The sequence below is a fragment of the Biomphalaria glabrata genome, chromosome 9 (assembly GCF_947242115.1).
Source record: "Biomphalaria glabrata chromosome 9, xgBioGlab47.1, whole genome shotgun sequence".
NCBI lineage: Eukaryota > Metazoa > Mollusca > Gastropoda > Planorbidae > Biomphalaria > Biomphalaria glabrata.
In genome coordinates this window covers 1,075,730-1,099,552 of record NC_074719.1, presented here as the reverse complement: position 1 = coordinate 1,099,552, position 23,823 = coordinate 1,075,730, and the positions used below count along the sequence as shown (strand labels likewise).

Genomic DNA, 23,823 nt, shown 5'->3' with positions numbered 1-23,823 from the left:
ATTTTCACTACATTTATTTGTATTTATTCTATATACATGTGTTTGGTTCAACATGGACAGTTGAATAATATTTTATCTGTTCTATGTACAGGATCAGGGCATCATGGATGGTTCTCCTCTCAGAAGTACTCAAGGAGATGAAAGTGAGTCTGACTATGAAAATGAAAATCTTCGACCTAGAGGTAATTGCTGAAGATGTGAACACCTATAATTTATTTAATCATAATTTTAAGCAAGCAAATATTATAATATTTGCTGGCTGAATGTTGTTGTTTTTTTTGTTGAGTAGGTAGAGTCATTTTTTTATTTGACTGTTGTAGACTACAGTCTAATTAACAAATCACCTTGGGAAAATAGTCTCCAATACTATGCATGTCTTAGTTACATACATTCTAATTTATTCAGTTACTTGTTTAGTTTGGGTAGCATGATGGCTAACTGATAAACGGCTTGCTTCCGTACCAAGGAGTCATGGTTTCTAATCCTGGTGAAGACTGAGATTTTGAGTTTCAGGATTTTTAGGACACCCCTGAGTCCATGTAACTCTAAATGTGTTTCTGACATTACATGAGGAAAAATATTGGCTTTTTTTGTAATGCTATTTACACAACACTGTCATTAACTATGGGCCATAGAAACATATGATTCCACCCTTTAGAATTGCAAAGACTAAAAGAGTTACTTCTCTGTGTTTACTTAAGTGCCCCATAAATGTTTTAGTTACCTTATATCCCAATACTCGTCTCTCCACTGATTTCTACATTTAATTATCTGACCTCCCTCCTATTCATAGCTCATTACTTTAAAGCCTAATTAGTTAACTAGTTTTTGAATTTCTTGTACGTTTGTGTTAAAACTGATGCATCTTTGCTTCCAAAGGTTTGACTGGACTTCAGAATTTGGGGAATACATGTTACTTAAACTCTGCACTTCAAAGCCTTTCCAACTGGTAAAATCATTTTAAATTTTCAATCTATTGATCGTACATTTGCCCACCAGGTGCTTTATGTTATTAGATGAGGCTCTAATATAAACAATGACTTATTAAGAGTTTAAGAATCTAATTAAAATTTACGACTAGATTGACGTAATCTAGGATGTAATTATCTTCCACTTTTAAGGAACATCTGTAATTTAGAAGATGAGATAATTTAAAAATGGACTTTTTATTAGCATTAACAAATGAACACAAAGTGCCAGAAAATTTTAACAGAGTTAATAAACTGTATTAATTATTAATCAGTGACTGTTTTCTTATCAATAAAACTGTCATTTATTTAACTACAAGAAGTCTAGCTTTAGTGTTTTAGAGTGTGAAGTACATATAGACAGCTTAGAAACACGATTGAATGTTTTAATTTTTACAGGAAGTGTTCTGTAAGTTTTTATTTGAACATAAGAAGAGGATAGTACATTTGAAATATTCTGTTGTTGTTGTTTTTTCAACTTGTCATTGCAACTTGTTTCTAAAGGTGTAATTAAAGTGCCATTGTTTTAAAAGAAGGATGTATTAAATTATTTCCACATCCTGAGAGAGAAACATTTATTTTACAAATAAGTCGATAACATTGGCAGTCTTGTGCTGCATGTGGATCTATCCAGTGCCTCTTTTATCCGACTGTTAGTGTCAATTTTGAAGAGCTTTATGTCCCGTTTGCACACATCAGTATACCTTAAAAGTGGGTGACCTTTCGGCTCTCCTGTTCATTATAAAACAATAAAAAAGCATAGTAAGCTAAGTAAATAACATACAATTTTAATTCTGAAAATTTGAATTTTCTGCCAATTCTTGAAGCCTGATTGCAAATTTATATTGTAATAATCTATTATCACCGTCTAGTTGCCAAACAAATGAGCTGTATAAGCATTAAGTTTTCATATCGTTGGTCATATTGTGCTTTTAAAAAGTTGATCATTCTTATTGTGATTTTTGAAAAAAAAGCGCATTGGGTTGGGAAGGGGGGAGCATGACGCAAAAATAACAATTAATGAATCTAAGTAAAGACATGTACACGGGCACGACATGACCTAAATTGTGCCGATATGCCAAAAACTCAAACTTAATCTACATTCCTTAATTAATTATATTTTCTTGACATCTATATAATAAGATTTTAAAACTGTTTTATTAAATGTGCTTTTTAAAAATTTGCAGTCCACCCTTGACTCAGTATTTTCTGGATTGTTCCCCATTAATCCCACCTGACAAGACTTTAGCCAGAAACTATGCTAAACTTGTTCAAGAACTGTGGCACAAAAAAAGGTAATTTGAATTTATGTCCACTCAAGAAACCTGTATTTCAATGAGTAGGATTTGTTCAAATCTTTAATAGTTTCAGGCGTTTATAAAACACTTAGTTCCTTTTCTTAGGTCTAGGTTTAACTCCAGTCTAATAGATTGAGCTTAAATTTTGAAACAACTAAGCCTGTGTGTGAATTTCTAAATCATCTGGGCATTGTTGTTAAAGAAATAAATGAAGATGGCAGAAGCCATGAACATCCTCACCATCCACATTAAGAACATTCCAATGAAGCAAGACATGGATGCTCACTATCTTTTTGGAAATTTGACTTCATTGAAAATCCATGGTTATCTCATGGTTCACTCTTGTCACCTCTCCCCGTCCTCAATGCCACAGGCATATCAAAACTGTGAACATAAATTAATTACTTCAAGAAACCAAAAAAATCCTAATGCCTTATATTAAGATTCTATTGTAAACTAATGTTTAGATGAAAATGAAACTTTTTGAAGAAAATCCAGTTTAAAAAAAGTATTATCTTTAAAAAATGTAAAAAAAAAATCAAAATTGTGATAGATTGATATCTAATTTTTTTGTATCATTGATCAGGCCCAGCTATGTCGTGCCTAATGGTGTTGTTTCAAGAATTAAAACAGTTCACCCAATGTTTAGAGGCTATACACAACAGGTGGGAATTCCTTGTGTCTCATTGTTTGTGTCTGCTTTCAAGTCTACCACTTCCACTTGCACTATCCATTATTTATTTTGTATATATCTTGTACTTGTAGACGGTATTTTTGACTGCTTTTGTTGTTTTTTTTCCATTAGATTAAAAATAATTATTGTGTGTATTGCCACCTCAATAACATAGTCAAATGTGTACATTGTTTGTCTATATGCTAGTTAAATGTGTACATTGTTTGTCTATATGCTAGTTAAATGTGTACATTGTTTGTCTATATGCTAGTCAAATGTGTACATTGTTTGTTTATATGCTCATGAAAGTTTTGAAGTTACATTCCATTTTCCATTGTGTAAAAAAAAGTAAAGTTCTTCTTTCTAATACATTGGGCAGATGATGTTAAGGCCATCTGTTTCTGTTGTCCACTGTTAGCTAGGGTGTCTTGTGGCCAGCACAACAACCAATCGCCTTTACTTTTCCCCAACTAATGTCAGGTACCCATTAGAGCTGGGTGGACTACTAAAGATTCTGAAATATAAAAAAATCCCTCTTTTCACCAGGATTTGAACCCGGACCCCTCCAAGCAATTGAACAATTTATCACTTAATTGAAAGATGCATGAGTTTTCGTTATTTGAATCCCATTAGTAGCTAAGAAATAAGACATTTTGTAAAAAAGAAAAAATAAATAATTATCAAAATTTCTATTAAGAGGTGAAAGAGATTTATCATTGTGATCTCATCAGCCGTGTTCACCATTGTGTTTTGTGTGTTGTTATGTTCTTCATTATTATTTGTTTCGGTAGGATGCCCAAGAGTTTCTGAGGTGTCTAATGGATCAGCTCCATGAAGAACTGAAGTTACCAGATGACAGTGATAGCGAAGAAGATGAAACTGTTGGTGCCAGGGGAGATGACGATGACGGCACTACTAATGCCAACTCAAGCAATATTGCATCTGATCTTAAGGTCAGTTCAAAAGTCAATTTTGTGAATGCCGAAAAAGAAAATATATGTGTTCATACATTGGGCAAATTGAATTTTAGAATAAAAAGACTTGCTTGTGAGCTTAACATAAGGATCTTTTATACCAGGGAATGTATTTAAAAAAATGGAGACAATTGTGACATTAGAATGACAAAAGATACGAACTATTAGACTCTGTTTAATACCAATGTCCTTTTCATTTTGTTTCAAAATGTTTTCTATGTATGTGCATAGACTTGGCATACATAGTTTTAAAAACCTAGATCTGAACTCTCAAACATAATTATGAGAAGAACGAAAAAACATAGAATCATTTAGTTTAACATCTTCAATGATGAGATTTCCATCAATGCCATCTACAATGCAAGTTTCATTAATACCTACATCTTAAGCCCTAAAATTCATAGCTACAAATTAGTCTTATCACTAAGAGCTACAATAAGGCCCACATCGACACCTTAATGCCCTTCAATCACACCTATACCAATAGTCAAACCATACATGGATACTAATGAGCTCATGATGTAGGTAGAGGTGGCCGCAGTTATCGGGTCAACATGTGGCTGAGGCCAGCATACTAAAGGCAATCATGTGTGATAAGTGTATAGACTTTCAGGATCATTTTATTATGAAAACATAGTGTTAGAATAGCCTGTGGCAATATTAGAGGATGTTCTTGAACATACTGGCAATAACCCATGGTGTTTTTTATGGTGTTTTTATGTCTGTAAAAATTTTTGTGAAATTTCAATATATTAGTTATTATTATGTCTATTATAATAATCTGAATTAGCTAATGTCTGCATTCAGCTAACTCATAAATAAAAGTATTTTTGTGGTACAGCCAGTGATTCAGTGATACCATTGAGCATTGTTCAGTTGGTAGTTAGTACATTTAATAAAGTACCATGCAACTTGACCATGTCTTGTCCAGTCCTTTAAGTTGGTTTTGACTTTTACTTTCCTACACATTTTTTAAATAAGACAAATATAACAATACATGCATTTTTAACACAAACTCTTGAAATAGGCTCCACAGGAAATATAAATATTTCTTTTTGTCTAATCTAACTACCAAAAACATGACCCCCCCCCCCCCCCCCCCCCCCAAAAAAAAAATATGTGTCATCAATTTTTGTAGACAGAAAAAAAATGTAATAAATTTGCAATTTAAATGTATGGTTTATTCACATATCTTTATAAAAATCATTTAAGAATCCTCAAATTCTATAATGTAACTTGCTACCTTTATAACAAACTTGGTCTGTTCTATAATAAAAAAGATACACATTAATTATAACACTGCATTTCAGTTTGTCTTTATTTAATCTTATTTTGAGGTCTATTCATTTTATCATTAGATTGTGCCTTGCGTCTCAAGACAGCCTTCATATGACTCTATCAGTAGTCAGTCAGAAGAGTTAGAGTATGAAACTTGTGACTCAGGTTTAAATAGTGAGCAAAGTGGATCAAGCGATGAACTAGAAGATGAATCAACCCATTTCAGAACACCAGAAGATTGGAATGAATCGACTCATTGTCCACTAGCGGAATCTAGTGAGACTCCAAGGTCAACCACTGATTTGGTAAACATTTGTTTTCTTAGTAGTTATAAAAGTAAAGCTATATTTAGTTTTTCTTGAGTATATTTTTTATCTTATGAATAACGGACGATCCTTCAAAAAAAGAAGATAACTTGCATGTTAATCTAGTCGTACATGCTAATTAAAGATTTAAATCTGCTAAGTCATTGGTTTTCTTGGCTGATTCTGGCAACATTCCATGGCACTAGGGAAGAAGGAGCATATGGAATAACGAATGTGCCTTTATCTTTGTGTAATATTAGCTTAAAATTTCAAAAACATTTTTTTTTTTCAATTAAGTTTTAATAAAAAAGTACTACCTATTTTGAATTGAGCAAAATATTAACAATCACACACACATACACACATATATTTACATATATATATTTTTTTTTTTTTACTTGGTACCTGCTGACATAACTAATAGGATCCAAAATAAATGCCCTTTTAAAAAATTGTGAATTTTACAAAAGCTTAATTTTGGCATTGCTGAAAAATAAAAGTGTGGGGAAACTTGATGATATCATAAAGTTTTACTTGCTTGTGTGAGTTAGAATGGTATGAGCGAATGACCTGAAGTGTGTAAGTTTGCACAAGGGCAGTTGCCAGTGTGAGATGTGATAAAAAAAAAGTAATCAAGTTTGTTTTTGTCTTTATGACTGATTTATTACGTTTTTCATGTGTACAGCTGATGCCTAGGCAGGGGGTGACAAACTAGTGTAGTTTCTAAATAGAGCTGCAACAGATGGCAACACTGAGACATCCAGAGCAATATTTAGTTCCTCTCTTGGTATTTGTATCTAATTTGATTATATTTCTCTTTGAACATATTTCAAGGTTGCAAACACAAAAGAAAAGAAAGAGACAGCTAATCTTCTAGAGAAAAAAAACGAATTGGAAATATCTAATAGAAGTCTTACTGGAAACAGAGCACTAATGGAAGGGGGAGACTCTAGAGACTTGGCAAGTTGTACTGTACCCATGGGATCTCACCAGAATCCAGGTTCAGATTTGCTTTTAATAGATTGTATTTTAAAACAGATTAGGATTGATTGTCAATTACAAATCCTTGTAGAATGCACTGAACAGAGAGCATTCATATTGCAGGGAGTTGGTAATTTAGATTGTGATTTCACATACTCTTCAGTGGCATGGTTTCATATTTCTTACCTATTCATTCAAACTTGATATAGAAACAGATGATAGCCATTGCTAATTCCTGCTTTTTTCATTCACTAGCCATAGCTAATTCATGCTTTTTTTCATCCACTATCTTGCAAAGATTTAATTTTTCACTGTCACCCTATAAAAAGAAGATTGACATTTCCATCAGTACTATGCAACCAGAATATTGGTAACAGTTCATAACTTTAATCTTTTGAGTAACTAAATGGGCATGTCATGTGCTAAAGACCTTTAATTATCTTTTAATACAACAAGAGGTGGCGATGAAAAGAGACTGCTCTATGACAAAACCAAAGAATTCATTAGCCTACCATAATTTATTAATAAAATATTAGAACAAGTTAAGTTTGATCCCAAGCTCATCAATGAGACATTCCATAGACTTGTATGGAATATCTAAAAAAATCACTAAGTCAATTAATTTTGAATTCTGGTCTAAACACCTCTTTGGAAGAAAAACTTTATGGACAGTTCGTTGACTTATTTTTGATCCACTATGTTTTCTACATGGTTTCAAATTAACAGAATGTCTTTGAACCCACTGTCCTTTAAACAGTTATCACTGTAGCCTTCATAACATGTTAGTTACAAAACATGTTAGTTAGCTTGGTTTATCACATGGTTAACTGTTCTCTCTTTATAGATTTAATTACAATTACACTGACACATATAGATTTTAGTTTTAACTTCAACTTCAAAATGTAATTTTTTTTTTAATGCCTATCAAGAACTTGAAGCAGTTTCTTTTCTGTTTTGGCTGAAATCTTTCTTCTTGTGACTTTTTACAAATGTAACACCATTATACTCATATCAAATTCCATTTTTTTACCTTAAAATAAAAAATATTCTTGAATTGTAGCTGAATTATGAGACTGCAAATGCAATTTATTACAAATCTGAAAAGTGACACTATGTGGAAGATAATTCCCATTTGCTGTCATTTTTTATTTCTGCTGTTGTTCACACTCAGCCATTTTAAATATTTGAACTAAATGCGATTTTCTGTCATTTAGCAGGTAAATCAAGAAATAAAAAATTCCAAAGTATCATCTCTCAGACATTTGATGGGAAAATTCTCAGCTCTGTGCGTTGCCTGAATTGTAACACTGTAAGTAGCTTATTGTAACACTTTAAAGTAACTTATTGTAACACTTTAAAGTAACTTATTGTAACACTTTAAAGTAACTTATTGTAACACTTTAAAGTAACTTATTGTAACACTGTAATTTATTGTAAGTAACACACTAAGCTCATACAGTCTTTTTTTTAAATTTTTTATTATGAATAGATGTGTCTATGTTTTGTGTCTACTGTCTACTACATTTGTTTCTAGGTGTCCACAACAAAAGAAACATTCCAAGATTTAAGTTTACCCATACCTAACAAAGACCACCTAAGCATGCTACATGCAGGCTATCCTGCTGCTACAGGGGTAGTACCTCCGAAAGGTGGAACTTGTGCAGAGGTCCATCAAGGTTGGCTGTCTTGGATTTATTCATGGATGAAAAGGTGAGCACAGGCTCTTTATAAAGTCCATTGATGTCCATGATATTTGGCAGTTGCTAAAGTTAATGTAAACACAATGAGTCAGTTTTGTATTGATAATGCATCCAGTGTTGTTATTGGCATACATAAAGTTCTAGAAATGATTGATATAAAATAATCTTATCAAATTATCATGGGCTATATTTTTCTTTCATTAATTACAATCATGAATCATGCGCTCCACTTCCACCTAGACTTCATCTTTTGACGACTCTCTGGAGTGCAGCATTGTTCTGCTGCATTGTCCTGCTGCATTGTGCTGCTGCATGTTTCCAGATTTAAAATGTATATTCCCACCATCAGTGCTGTTGCTAGTAAATTTAAATGTATAATTTTCCATTTGCTTTTGTTCCATCTACATTTTATTGGAGAGGAGCTGAAAAAATGTTTACAGGTGTGGTGCTACATCTAAAATAACTGTCACAGACTGGTTCTTTGGGTTCAGTACTGGTCATTTCAGCTGTAATGATAAGCAGTGTGAATGAAGACCTAGGACTTCCAGAGACACAATGTCAGTAAAGTTGACAAATTCCTAGAAAGTGATACACAGACTTAACTCTGTGGTATTTTATGTCTTTAGAGAGTATCTTCTCCCTTTGCAACTTCTTGTGTGACTAAAGAGGCGAATCCTTGATACACAGCTGCTGTCACAGGTTGGGCATCTGTAATCACCAGGCACCATTGCACTTTCACCCTTCTCTCTACTACTGTTGTAGTTGGCATCTGCAAGCCGGGGCCCTTCCTATAAAGCTCGCTTTCCATTTTGATCTATCCAGTGCCACTTTTTCCAAGCTGCTTGATGTCGCATTTGCATACATCCGTATACGGTAAAAGTGGACGACTAGCGGCTCTTCTTCCTTCCGTTAGATCACCATACAGAGTGTCTTGTGGAAGTCAAATAGTGGCATTCTATGAACATAACCAAGCCAGCCAAGGCGTTTTCTGCTGATGACTCAATGGATGCCCTGGCACCCTGCTCTTCATAGCACTTCCTCATTGGTTATTTTATCTTGCCACCTTATTTTAAAGATCCGCCTTTAGGTATCAGATATTTAGCTTTTTTTCCTGCCATGAGTAGTTCACCATGTTTCACTTCCGTATAGCATAGTGCTAATCACACAGGTCTGGTAGACTTGTCAGCAAGGTATTGTCCCGCACTCTTTTCTGCAGCCGTGACATGGTGCCTTTTGCTTTGGCTATCCTGTTGTTAACTTAACTAGTTGAAGTCATAAGTCACCACAAGGGTATCAAAAGTCTTCATCATCATATTGCTTCTTGTCACACGAGCAATGTTGCTGGGAAGTTTTATTGAAATCAGCTGTCAATGTTTTTAAAACATGCCCCTTACAAGACTTTGCCCCCATGAGATTTTTTGTAATCTTCAATACTGAAAGAGAACTGATGAAATTGTGAGATCCTTCAAGAAGTGGAACATCCCTCAGAGATATTTGTCAAATTATAAATAAAGCAAATTAAAATGATAGTATAGAATGTCAATTTAAACTCTCTAAACTATACATACAAAATAGAACAATTTACTCAAGAATATCTAGTTCATTAAAGTTTTGTGTTTTTCCACTAGCTGGATCATTGGACCAACTATAACACTACAGCATTGTCTCCTGGCTTTTTTCTCTGCCGATGAGCTCAAGGGAGATAACATGTACAGTTGTGAGAAATGTAAAAAGTAAGAGATATATTTACTTACAAAAGGGAGAAAAAAAATTAGCAGTAAAAAATAGTTCAACATATTGGTTCCAACTTGTAAAAAAAAAAAAACTTGTAAAAGTCAAGCACATCTTCTGAGCTAATTGAGATTGGTTAAAAAAAAATACATTTAGAACAGAAGCACATTTCTTTGTTTAGCCTTATAGACTGCAGTGTCCTCACTGTGATTTGAAACATTTCTAAAATTATTTAATTTTATAAAAGCTTTACCAATTTCAGTCTTCACTTAAAAAAAGATTTTTAAGTTTTAGTAGTGGAGAAATGATGGATTAATTTTAGATTAGGGATGACCAATGCTAATTGAGTAATAATACTACCATTTCGACAGGACAGTATTGAATGCTTGGTGTAGTTTGTGATGTGTTATATTTTTTAGAGTTTACTCTGATTTATGTACCACCTTTTAATGTTTATAATATCCACCACTGTTCTGTCACAGGTTACGAAATGGTTTGAAATATTCCAAAGTATTGAAACTGCCAGAAGTAAGTGGATTGTAATTTTAATGCCAGCACCTGTATGTTACTCTAACATTGTCTATTATCTTGTTTTGTGTAGTCATGTGACTGATCCTTAATCTTCGGAATCTAAGGCATTGCCATTAGTATATAATCTTGTGTCATGACTACAAATGAGTTATTTCTCACTCATAATCCAGGGATTATCCTTTAAGAATTCACTTACCTGTAATCCAATGAATAATAATTAGACTTTAATAATACAACCGGAATCTCAGAATTAGTTAGTATACACAAAGCAATCCTTACATAAGGGGTTCTCAACCTGTGGGTCGCGACCCCCTTGGGGGGCGATTGACGATTTACCAGGGGTCACCAAAGACCATCGAAAAAATGGATTGTTATTGTCTATGCATCTATTGCTGTATGTGTGTGTGTGTGGGGGGGTCGCGGCAGAGCGGTGGATTGTAAAAAGGGGTCGCCGAGCATAAAAGGTTGAGAACCGCTTCCTTACATGAATACACTATATTGATGAATAGAACAAGAAATCCACGCAAAGAATTATATTAATGAAGTACAGTATGTAGCAGAGTTCACATTTGAACTATACAACTGGACTCAAATTTTGCAACTAACACCTCAGGGATAAGTTCTCTTGCTATTAATATTCTGAGAACCTTTGTGATTCACTAAGCAGCCTACAGATTATTATTATTTTTATTAATTGGGACCAAACATGTTCACAGGTGCAGTCTATGTTTATGTTATATCACTTTACCAGTAATATTATCTCTCAGTTACCAGTAACATTTTCTGTCAGTAGTAAAATCTTTAAAGTAAAAAAAAATGGAACTTATACATTTAGTCAACTTATCAATTTCATTGAAATCTGTTAGTGTTATATCTTTATTTCAATATTGCCTTGTTCACTTATCTTAATACAGAAATGTAGCTTCAAAAGAGAAGATAATTATGTCCTATTTAGGCTTCATCACTGACAAATCAACCAAAATATTCATCACTCCTTTGAGTTCCTCATGGAACATAGGGCCTCGACAAAAACACGCCACTCTCCACGGTCTCTTGCTAGCTTTTTGATGGTGTCCCAGCTCTTCCCGGTCTTCTCTGCTTCTTCAAGTACACTGCGTCGCCATGTTCTTTTTGGTCTTCCTCTGTGTCTTGTTCCCTGGGGGTTATACTCTAAGGCTTGTCTAGCTCTGTTGCTGGTATCTTTTCTAAGGGTGTGACCAATCCATCTCCACTTCCTAAGATCTGCACTTCTATATTTTTCTGCCCACTCATCTCCCACAGTTTGGTGTTTTCTACTTTGTCATACCAGTGTATTTTTAGGATATTTCTCAGGCATCTGTTGATGAAGGTTTGTATTTTTTTTGTTGTGGCTTCAGTTGTTCTCCATGTTTCAGAACCATACAGTAGGACAGCCTTGACATTGGAGTTAAAGATTCTTAGTTTAGTCTTGTTTGAGATGTAAGGAGATTTCCAGGTTGGTTTTAGTTGTGTAAAAGTCTGACGCGCTAGATTTATACAGCGTTTAATGTCTTCATCTGTTCCACCTGATATACTGACTACACTCCCAAGGTATATAAAATATTCTACTTGGTCTATTGTCTGAGAATCCAGTACTATGTCTCCAGTTTGTTTATTGTTTACTTTAAGTACTTTAGTTTTTTGGTGGTTTATTTTGAGGCCTACTCTTTTTCCTACTTTGCTTAAAGCTGTGACCTTTTCTTGCATATCCTGTAGTCTGTGTGATAATAAGGCTATGTCATCAGCGAATTCCAGATATTCCAGCTTTTGTGTGAGAATCCATTGGATTCCTTTCCCTGCATTAGAGTAGGCTTCTTTTGTTACCCAATCCAATACTAGAAGGAACAGGAGTGGTGAAAGAAGACATCCCTGTTTGACTCCTGTTGTGACTGGAAATTCCTCTGACAGCTTGCCACAGTGGGTTACTTGGCAGGTGAAACCATCATAAAGGTTCTTGATTATGGTTATTATTTTATTGGGGATCCCATAATGTCTCATTACAGTCCAGATAGATTCTCTGTCGACACTATCAAAAACTTTTTCAAAGTCAACAAAAGTTGCATAGAGAGGAGATTGCCATTTGACACATTATTCTACAATTATTCTGAGTGTAGCTATTTGGTCAGCACAAGATCTCCCTTTTCTGAATCCGGCCTGTTCTTCCCTTAGGTGTTCATCGCATGCTCCCTTTATTCTGTTTAGTAGGATTCTGCTGAAAATCTTGCTTGGTACTGACAGCAAAGTGATGCCTAGCCATTTCTCACATTGTGATAGATCTCCACTCTTTGGTATTTTTATTAGCAAGCCCTTTTTCTTCTCACCCGGAGGTGTTTCTGTTAACCAAATTTTGTTGATTAGTTTGTGCATTTGGTCAACTATTTCACTTCCTCCTTCTTTTAGGACTTCGGGTGGTATGTTGTCAATTCCAGCAGCTTTAGCCCATTTCCTTTCTTCGATTAATTTCAATGTCTCATCACTAATCCACTGTTTTTTCTTCTTAGGGTTAAGGCTTAGCACTTCATTGTTTCAGTAATAATTTCTTTGAAATTTTGCCAAGATTTATCGACGCTTTGTTCGGCCTCGTCTAGTTGTAGCACAGCAAATCTATTTTGAAGGGATAGTTGGAATTCCTTTTTAATCTGGGTGTTGTGGAGCTTGTCTAGGTCAAATCTTTTCCTTTTGTTTCTTTTTGTTTTATTGCTGGCCAGCTTTATTTTTAGTTTGGCAACAACTAGGTGGTGGTCTGAGCCAATATCTGCTCCTCTTCTGTTTCGTACATCTAGTAATGTGCTTCTCCAGTTCCGCCGTATGGTAATGTGGTCGATTTGATTCTCTGTTTTATTGTCTGGTGAAACCCATGTCACTTTGTGGCATTTTTTGTGGGGGAAAATGCTGCCTCCTATCACTAATTCATTAAATGTGCAGAAGTCTGCAAACATTTCTCCATTTTCATTTGTGATGCCAAGTCCATGGGTGCCAATATTTTTCTCTCTCTCTCTGTTGTCACTTCCCACTTTGGCATTCAAGTCTCCCATGACGATCAAAACATCTCTTGTAGGTATTTTGTCAACTATACTTTGCAGTTGGTCATAGAATGTATTTTTGTCAGTACCACTTGCAAGGTTGGGGGGAGCATAGACATAATGATGTGAACATTTTTGAACTTAGACAAAAATTTGGCTCTAATTATTCGTTCTGAAACTGGTTCCCATTCTAAAAGACTTTTGAAAGCTTCCTTGTTTAGTAGCAGTGCTACACCATTTTCATGTGAGTCATCTTCTTTTTCCTTTCCAGAGAAGAGAAGGGTTTCTCCTGATTGCAGTCTAACCCTTTCCCTAACCAAAATATTGCACACATTAAAAGGAGAAGATGAAACCAAAATATTACACATAAATAGGATAAGAATAAACTCTAAACAATCTTAACTTGTACATAAAAAACCAACTTCTAAAAAGAAAAACAAGAATGGTGAAATGTTTTATAACTTTGAATTTAAAGTTATTGCCAACTTTTCTGCTGCTAATAGTGTATACCAACTCTTTCAGATCTTATCCATTCATTTGAAGAGATTTAGGCATGAATTCTATTCGTCCAAGATTGGAACCTATATATCATTTCCGTTGGAAGGTTTGGATATGGAGCCTTATCTACACAGAGGTAGAATTAAATATATTCGTTTTTTTTTTCACATCTCTTCAGACAAATGACATTAACTAGATTTATGAACCTTGTTGATAAAGTTAACTCAATGGTTCCAAGGCTTCATACTAACTGGTTCCTAAGTAGTAAAAACAAGAATGACAAAATTAAGGAAAGGATTATTACAAATTCTCTGATTGTAAAATATTTTGCATAGTATATAAAACTGGCTTATGCCTATCCAACCAGTGGTGCTACAGCCAATTAAAAGTCTTTTCCTGCTTTAAAACTTTTTGTTTAGATCTCTCCAAATTTTGTGATCTCCATACCTGAAGTTGTAGCTCTGTCTCTAGAACCAAATTCTTTTATGGTGACTTTCCCAACATGATTTGGGTTGTTGTTTTTTTTTCATTACAAATGTTTTCTGAAATTTGACAGATTGCTTCCTTGGTGGCAGTCAACCTCTCATATCATGTCACTGATTAAAAAACAACAGATGTTTCATATGTTTATTGTAAACATCATTTTGTTTTTAGTTTTCATTGTGGCCACTTTCAGCCATGGAACACGATGAGCCCTATTTTAAGTTTATTACTTTCATTTTTATATTATACAAAGGATGCATTGCTCTTTAGATGTATATGACTTGATACATGACACTGATTTCATTTCCCTAGGGTGTAAAGACGAAGTAACTATGTATGATTTGGTAGCCATTATATGTCACCACGGTACAGCTGGAGGTAAGTCAATTGGTAACAATACGATGTTATTCATTACAAATTTAAAAAAAAATTTTTTTTTGTAATCTGATAATGTAAGCTTCATGTTTGGAATTCCTGCTACAAATTTTCATTTCTGGTACAATTACAAAACCTTGATTCAACTTGTAAAAATTTATCTTTGATTTTCAGGTGGCCACTATACAGCTTATTGTTTAAACCACCTGAATGACCAGTGGTACGAGTTTGATGACCAGTATGTTACAGAAGTTGATGTAGACCAAGTACAGAACTGTGAAGCTTATGTTCTTTTTTATAGGTGAGTGACGCAAAACTAAAACAGTCTTTTAAAATACATTTTACCAAATAGGTCAAAATCAAATAATTTTTTAAGAATTACTGAGCAAGATTTGTTGGTTAATAGTCATTACCAACAGTGACCATCCAAAGTGAAATGTAGATAACCCACTATGCCTTATTATTTAAAAGGAATTTAAAAAATTGAGAAATTTGTTAATTTGTTTGATTTGTATTTAGACAACACTTGGCATTTATTTAACAAACACTTGTTTGTTCAAACTTCTTTTTTTTTTGTTTGTTTTTTTATAGAAAATCCAACAAAAACATTGAAAGTCTGCGGCAGAAAGTGTTTGACACAAGGGAAGTAAGTATGACTTTTAAAAAATAGCATTATTAAAAGATTGATGCTAAGATCCAAGTAATGTAGTGGGTATTAATAAAATACACCATAAATCTCTGTGACTACACAAGAATGTTATTCAAGGTTGTTTTTTTTTATTTACTCCACTGAAATGCTTAAGTTTATTTACTTATTTGAATTTTAGGTCAGCCTTTTGAAATTCTACATTAGTAAACAGTGGCTGTGTCGTTTTCAAACTTTTGCTGAACCTGGACCAATTAGTAATAGGGATTTTCTTTGTAAACATGGTGGTAAGTACAGGTTATCAAACTTAGACATGCTACAATTCTTAGTGGGAATTAGATAAGCTAAAATTTAAACACCTTGATCTGTTTATGTGTATGTGTTTGTTATTAGCATGTAGAGTTATACCCATTTACTTACATTCTGATATTTAAATTTAGTTTTAACTTCTTTAACCAATAAAACACAGTATAATAGTCAAAAGAGTGAAAGCAATATGGAAAAGTGTTGGGTTGATATAAAGTAACCTAAATAGAAGCAGAGGAAAATTTAAAAAGATTTCTGAATACAAATTTAGAGTTTTACTCTACCTCTGGTTTTTAAAGGTTGACCATGTCTAGCCCAAGATGATGAGATCCTGGTCAATAGGTCCATGTGAATGTGTGTAGGGGTATATGAGGTGTTTAAGATTTGAAGTTAGTTGGTGAATGGGCTTTAAAAGAGTCAATAGTCAAGAGACTGGAGTTTGAGAGAGTTAATCAAGAGTTGTAAGAGAAGGAAAGGTTTCCCTATTGAAGATAAATAGTCTGTATTGGCTGATGTACTAAATTATTTTTCTTGAGTTGATCTGATAATGAAGTCTAGTGTAGATATGTTATATAGTTTAATAATATGTTTTATTAACTATGAAGATGTAGAGTCTCCTTGGAAAGTAAATTATTGGCCCACTGATAGATGTTAAGGTGTTTCTGTCGTCAAAAGACTGAACTAGAACTTGGAGCTGCTCATCAGCAATCCAACCTCCTAGACAATGACCTCCACAACCACCCAGAGCAACCCCTGTATATAGGTGGTTTATGACAACATATAGAAAGTCTGGTGCGGTCTAGAGCTATGTCTTCCCAATGGTCAGTATTGATGTTCACTGATTAAAGGTTCTGTTACAGAAGTTTTTCTTTAGCCAGTCGCTAGTTGTCCATAGAGAATGACTTTTGGGATGCGATTGTCCTCCATCTGGCAAACATGTCCAAGCCAGCACAGATGGCATTGTCTGAGGACTGTAAAGTTGCTGGAAATACCTGTTCACGTAAGGATCTCAGTATTGGAGAGACACAGTGACCAAGAAAGCTATTGACAACAAAACAACATGGGCCTCAGCTCTGGAAGAAAAGTGTACCATGTGAAAAATGGCCAGCTCCTCTACCACCAAAGCAAAATCCACCTTCACCTGCGATATTTGTGGACAGGAGTGTCTCTCCAAAATAGAGTAGATGAAAAAGTGTTTGAGATGAATTATAGTCGCTAACGACTGAAGGAGGCCAACACTAGAAAGATCACAGTTGTCAACTAAATAACACAAATTAATTTGGGCTTGAATCAAAACAGTTTATAGAATTTTAATGTTACATTGCTAAAGAGGAGGAAAAAAATTATTATAAACCTTTTTGCAAGATTATCATCTATTTTCTGAACACAGGACAAACCTAAAAAAAGCAATTAACGAGTTATCCACCATAAATGGGGATCTCCAAGAGTTGCATTGCACTTTTTAAATTTGCCATTGATTCAGAATCAGTTTAACAGTAATATTTCAACTAAAGTAACTCACACATAATGTTCATAGTTTTTTTCAATAGCAGAATCTTTAATCATGAGTGGTAATGATTGCAGTATTTCTTACTTATGTCATCAGGCATGCCTCCTGGTAAGTTTCAAATGAAACAAAATCTTTGTCAAGAAATTCCTCAGTCCATGTGGGAGATCTTGTATAACAGGTAATTCACTCTCTCAATTGTATTGTTTTAAACCAGGTAACAATTATGAGTTAGTTTTATTTGTAAACTTGTTGAATGACACCATGTAACAAGAGATGTAGAGATACATAGTATGTGTGACAAGATCATAGAATTTTATTTCATTCAATTTTGAAAGTAGGAGCTGCCTTTGGTGATAAATGTATTTTCTAAAAAGCATTTAATAGTTGCTCATTATCTCTTTGTTGATTTAGCTCTTGGATTGAATTTTAACCAGTTGTCTTCTTCACTTCATTTGTTCATATCACTGAATGTTTGATTACAATTTGTGTTAGCCCTTCATCATTCCAAGACTTAATTTTTTTTCTCATCTCTTATTCTGGCACTGTAGAGGGAAAAAAAAAGTAAAATTATCTTATCTTTTATATTACAGGTGTTACTTCAAAAAAGAAGATAAATTACATCCTATGTATTTCATGTGTCAGTCTAGTCATGTTATTAATAATAATATGATGTTTAATAAGAATTAATTATTTTTTATTAGTAGGTATCTATTATAAAAAATATGAGACAACAGAATTTTATTATAGCTAATAATAAGAAAATTTTACTATTGCGTGTTTTTTTAACAGAAAAATGTTAAAAAATGTGTTTTATAAGAAATTAGATTTATTTTATCATCTGTATACATTATCTGCCTGTTTGTTGTTACTTTATGACTTGTGTTTATGTTACAGATTTGGTGGAGGGCCTGTGTGTAATCATCTGTCTGCTTGTCAGATCTGTCAAAGTGAATATGATTTGATTGATCAGAGACAAAACATGGAAAGTGAAGCTTTTAATAAGGTAGGCCACCTTGTGATGAGTTCAAACAGGCACACGGTTGAAACACATTAGCCTTTCAAACCAATTGATTTAGAGTTTTGAATCTTGATAGAGATTATGGATTCTTTAACTCTTTCTTTCCGTAATTATTTTTTCCACGTTTCGACAGAATTCTTCATTCTGCTCGTTACTATTTCACTCCCCTGTCATAATTAAACTTAAATTTAACGTTTTCGTTTGTTATCATAATATGTTGTGTTTGGCATTGAATTAAAGGGGAAATGCATGCTCTCTATATATAACACAAATTAAAGTTTATAAAATTAAACATTAATTTAATGAGGTCAAATCAATGATGGTATCGTCAATTAGGAGAGAAAGAGTGAAACATCGCTGAATTTGCCCTACTTTAATGGCTGCCTAACATTAGTTTTATGAGGTCAAATCAACGATGGTATCGTCAATTAGGAGAGAAAGAGTTAAACATTGCTGAATTTGCCCTACTTTAATGGCTGCCTAACATTAGTTAGGTAAAGTAAAGGCAATTGGTTTTGTTTGGCTCTAAAATTGCAAAAAGTATCTCCTGCAGCAGAGAGCTACTGCAGTAGTCAGTAGTGATTGAGGTAGGTTCCATTTCTTATGAATGATTCAATGATTGAAATCAGAGACATTCATGGCTAAGTGTGTTAACAAAAGAAAAAACATTTCATGTGCAGGAAAAAAAACCCATAAAACCTTTCATTGTGCTCTGCTTCAACACATCTTTTTTTTTTTTCTAAAACAATTTCAAGCATCAGAACCCAGATTCACCTATCCCTTAGTCTGTTGAACCATTGGGACATTACACAAGATCTGTTGACCATCTTTCTCCATTTCTCTGTGCCTTTTGTCTTGGATAGAATTTCTTTCAATGGCTGTCCTTTCCATTCTTCTATGTTGTCTTCCCATTACTTTCTATGTCTGCCTCTTCCTCTTTTCCTGGTACTGTGCCCTGAAGGAGGGTCTTTGCGAGCCCTGAAGACCTTGTAATATGGTCATAGAGTTTTAATCTGCATTTTGTTTTACAATTATTAGCAAGTCATGATGGGGTTAAATCGCTGTAGTAACCCTGTCTCTAATCTCTTAGTTTGTGATGCAGTCTTTATCTTACAATAAAACTAAATTCAATCAACTCTATAGGCCAGCTGCTACATTAGAAGCAAGTTCAATGACTGCTTAGAATTATGTCTGAAAAAAATCTTTTAATTTTTGTGAATGGTGAGTGTGGATGGCTGCCTGGTCGTGCGGTTTGCGCGCTGGACTGTTGTTCGGATTTATCAATGGTCGAGGGTTCAAACCCTGCCTGCTCCCATCCCCCATCGTCTTGCGGAAGGTTTGGACTAGGAAGTAAACTATCTTCAACTCTGAAGGAACATCCGAGACATGTAAAACATTTTTTCAAAACAAAACAAACATTTTAGTAGTATGTAGTCAAGTTCCTCTTACAGACCATGTGATTTATAGGGCAGTGTGGAGGAAGCCAAGGCAAGTTTCTGCGAAGAATGCTCTGAAAGAAGAAGCAAAAGCTGAATTCTTTCAAAATATGCTAAACTATTTCCAGTATCAGTATATCTTGCCTATAAACAAAACTACTTGCATAGAACTGCAGGTCACTTGATCCACTTTGCTGGTAACATATATATATATATATATATATATAGCCACGGGAAAGACTGCATTCCTCATTAATCTTCGAACTTGAAGACAAACCTTATTTTTATTATTATTATATATATATATATATATATATATATATATATATATATATATATTGATAATTGTATGAATATTTTTGAAATTATTTAAGTTATCCTCTTACTTTTTTGTCGTACATCTAGTTAAGTAAAGAATTTGAAGAAGAAAAACAGTCAACAGCAGTGTATGCTATAAGCATGGCATGGATCAAAGAATGGCAAGCTTTTGTATCCAAAAGAACCCAGAGTAAGTTTCATTATTGATAATTTTGACTTTTTTTTTTCTTGAATAATATAGTCCTAGTGGTTCAAACAGGTTCAGTGCTAATTGTAACTAGTAGATATGTTACTTTACTGATAGTTTAAAATAAAGCATTTTGTTTACATTTATATTTAAATTGTAATAAAGTCTTATTTTTCTAAAGGAAATTGATTCTATTTATTTTTTTCAACATTAATAGTAAGAAAACTGTTAACTTGTTAACAATGTAAAAGTACATAAAATACAATGAATATTCATTCAACAGTCCAACATTTCAAATTAGGATTAGCAAAAGTTAGCTGTTATTTAAACATATCAGTGTCATAAAAAAAAACTTATGTCTTTGTGATGGTATATTTATAAAATTTATGTGAGACCTTTTTTTTTTAAATGATAATTTTGAATAGAAGTCTGACAGGTGTTTGTTGATTGAAATTTTTATAACTTGATTGCTTCAAATAAAGAAAGAATTTATAATTCTTAAATAAGGATTTGAATATATTTCATCTGAATGCTTTCTTTTTTTTATCATTTCTTTCTTTTCACTTAAGTTTATAAAAAAAAATTTTAGTAGTTTGTAATGCCTACAATAACATTAGTTTTGGAACTTAGCTTTGTTTTTTTATTTTCATTCTCTCATTAACTAAATGATCATCTGTTTTCTTTTTCCTTTAATAGTTGCGCCTGGTCCCATAGACAACCATCGTATCACTGTGTACAAGAATTCTTTGCCTACATTACGTCACACATCAGAATATGTGAACATATCAAAGGCTATGTGGTTATTCCTGCACCAGATTTATGGAGGTGGTCCTGAGCTCATTCTTTCCCAGTCCACCAGCAAGCCCACCCCCTCACCTAATACAGCCTCATCTAAAGCAGCTCCACTTAACAACTCAATAAAGGCATCTGCTACTTCATCTTGTTCCACCAACATAACTGAGCCCTGTACCGCAGCGCAGTGCCTTGAACAGGAGAAAAAAATGGATGCAGTTTGCTTTGCTAAACAAGACGTGCACAGCAAAATTGTATCACTTGATGGTAGCAAAGAGGAGTCGATGCAAGTGCAAAATAAATCTATTCAAGATCAGTCCCTACTGCTTCAGAACAAATGTGCACAAGATGATGGTATTGTTACGCAAAATGATAATAAATCTTTACACTTTGAGAATAAGTCCACAAGTACGAATGATTCTTCCCAAGATAAAAGTGTACATGGGGAGACACGATGTGAACAAGAAAAGATCAAATGTATTCCAGATGAGACTAATCCTAGTGTTAGTCAGGTCTCACAAGTAGTTAGGAATTCCACCTTGACACCTGTGCATTCTTTGGCAGATAGTTTAATGGGGCACCCTACAGGGAGACATGAAACAAAACTGGACGGTACCCAGTGGACAAGTCTACAAACTACTGACCAGAAAAGTTGTATATCTAATTCTGTAGTTAGTCCTGTGCCTATCGTTGACCTGTCTGGCTCTTTGAATCCAATAGTAGATCACTTGAATAGTAAACCTAGTTCTGTGGTTAGTTCTAAACTTGATCTTGTTATTACAGAAGTACCAGTAGCTCAGTTGGATGCTACAGTTGATGTTCCCTCAGTTCTAACAGCTACGGGCAGAAAGAAAAAGGCAAGAAAAAACAAACCAATGAACACAACTAAACTATAAAAGTTCATGGAAACTAATTGACACGTGTGTACGCTTGACAATTGTTACCAATTCTTTTTTGACAACATTCACACATTTATTTTTGTGATGGCTTTATTATGCTATTTATTATATTAGGAGTTGAGACAACTGTTTTCCTGTCTTTCATCCAACCACTTGCAACTAATGTCATCTCATCGAGAGTTTTTATTTCAGTGCAAATGAAAATATAAAATTTTACAAGTTTTAACCATGTTAAGCTTTTTTTTTTAATTATTTATCCAATCAACTGCAGCTAAATGAAGGCACAGCTAAGACTTGTAAATAATTAGGTTACATGAATGTGTGATATGTGTGTGATTACATGTTAATTCAAATGACAAATCCAAGAACTGACAGTTCAATATATTGACATTGCATTTCACAACCTTGAGACATCGGTTCTTTAATTACTTAAAATTAATTAAGCTACTGTTGTCCGCAAGATGCAGCTAATCTTCTAATATTGTATTCCACATTTATTAGCAAAGCTTTTAAAATAACAAATGTGATTAATTTGTTTTATCAGCAGAGTTTCTTGTATGTCCTAGTTTTGAATGGATGTTCCACTGTAATAGAACACTGCCAACCAAACAAGTAAACAATATCTATGATTTTTTAGTCTTTATAGAAATGACATTAATAATGTGTCAACTGATATGGAAAAATATAAGGTTATTTTTTTTTTATGTATACAAGCATGGTCTGAAATGCTTTTGACCTAACAATGAAATGTTTTCTTCCAATAAAATTTCATTTCTCTTCATAATTTTTTTGTTTGATCTATGCACTCTTCTCACCCTTCCACCTCTCTCATCAATCTTTCCACCTCTCTCATCAATCCTTCCACCTCTCTCATTAATCTTTCCACCTCTTTCATCAATCTTTACACCTCTCTCTCATCAATCTTTCCACCTCTCTCATCAATCTTTCCACCTCTCTCATCAATCTTTCCACCTCTCTCATCAATCTTTCCACCTCTCTCATCAATCCTTCCACCTCTCTCATTAATCTTTCCACCTCTCTCATCAATCTTTCCACCTCTCTCATTAATCTTTCCACCTCTCTCATCAATCTTTCCACCTCTCATCAATCCTTCCACCTCTCTCATTAATCTTTCCACCTCTCTCATCAATCTTTCCACCTCTCTCATCAATCTTTCCACCTCTCTCATCAATCTTTCCACCTCTCTCATCAATCCTTCCACCTCTCATTAATCTTTCTACCTCTCATCAATCTTTCCACCTCTCTCATCAATCTTTCCACCTCTCTCATCAATCTTTCCACCTCTCATCAATCATTCCACCTCTCTCATCCATCCTTCCACCTCTCTCATTAATCCATCTGCCCTCCAACATACAATTAGTATTGTTGTCTTTCCTCAACTAAAAGCTGCTCTTGGAGGACAGAATTTCATCCAGTGAAATCATCTTTGTACACAACTGTTTGCATCTAATAGTTGACTGTTACCTACAAGATAGTTGACTCTTGCATACAAGATACATGACTGTTACCTACAAGATAGTTGACTGTTGCATACAAGATACATGACTGTTACCTACAAGATAGTTGACTGTTGCATACAAGATACATGACTGTTACCTATAAGATAGTTGACTGTTGCATACAAGATACATGACTGTTACCTATAAGATAGTTGACTGTTGCATACAAGATACATGACTGTTACCTACAAGATAGTTGACTGTTGCATACAAGATACATGACTGTTACCTACAAGATAGTTGAATGACACTTTTTCTTTGTGTGTACTAAGACAAAATTTAAAATTAAAAGACATTTTGTTTATTCTAAATGCTATATTTCTTTTAAGTCTCAAATTATTCACCTTGATAAAAT

At 33.9% G+C, this 23,823-nt stretch overlaps 1 protein-coding gene and 1 long non-coding RNA gene across 4 annotated transcripts in view; one reads left to right on the top strand and one right to left on the bottom strand.

Moving 5' to 3' along the window:
- LOC106073484 (ubiquitin carboxyl-terminal hydrolase 20-like) overlaps positions 1-22,772 on the top strand; it is a 34,591-nt gene extending 11,819 nt beyond the window's left edge. For 2 of the 3 annotated variants that reach the window (XM_056039823.1, XM_056039821.1), the window contains exons 2-21: positions 92-182; positions 880-949; positions 2,156-2,263; positions 2,853-2,931; positions 3,731-3,892; positions 5,272-5,496; positions 6,331-6,496; positions 7,692-7,786; positions 8,012-8,187; positions 9,806-9,910; positions 10,391-10,436; positions 14,003-14,114; positions 14,774-14,839; positions 15,011-15,137; positions 15,428-15,482; positions 15,664-15,769; positions 17,395-17,476; positions 18,193-18,301; positions 20,158-20,260; positions 20,954-22,772. In XM_056039823.1, the coding sequence (XP_055895798.1) occupies positions 104-182; positions 880-949; positions 2,156-2,263; positions 2,853-2,931; positions 3,731-3,892; positions 5,272-5,496; positions 6,331-6,496; positions 7,692-7,786; positions 8,012-8,187; positions 9,806-9,910; positions 10,391-10,436; positions 14,003-14,114; positions 14,774-14,839; positions 15,011-15,137; positions 15,428-15,482; positions 15,664-15,769; positions 17,395-17,476; positions 18,193-18,301; positions 20,158-20,260; positions 20,954-21,945 (3,063 nt within the window). In that variant the 5' untranslated portion in view covers positions 92-103 and the 3' untranslated portion in view covers positions 21,946-22,772. The remainder of the gene's footprint in view (positions 1-91; positions 183-879; positions 950-2,155; positions 2,264-2,852; positions 2,932-3,730; positions 3,893-5,271; positions 5,497-6,330; positions 6,497-7,691; positions 7,787-8,011; positions 8,188-9,805; positions 9,911-10,390; positions 10,437-14,002; positions 14,115-14,773; positions 14,840-15,010; positions 15,138-15,427; positions 15,483-15,663; positions 15,770-17,394; positions 17,477-18,192; positions 18,302-20,157; positions 20,261-20,953) is intronic. The other variant, XM_056039824.1, reaches the window with a different exon arrangement.
- A 314-nt stretch (positions 22,773-23,086) lies between these two features.
- On the bottom strand, positions 23,087-23,414 carry LOC129928018 (uncharacterized). Its single transcript, XR_008779608.1, has 3 exons — positions 23,291-23,414; positions 23,209-23,250; positions 23,087-23,151 (listed from the first exon to the last, which is right to left on the bottom strand). It is a non-coding gene; the product is annotated as an uncharacterized LOC129928018 (long non-coding RNA).
- Between the last annotated feature and the right edge of the window lie 409 nt (positions 23,415-23,823).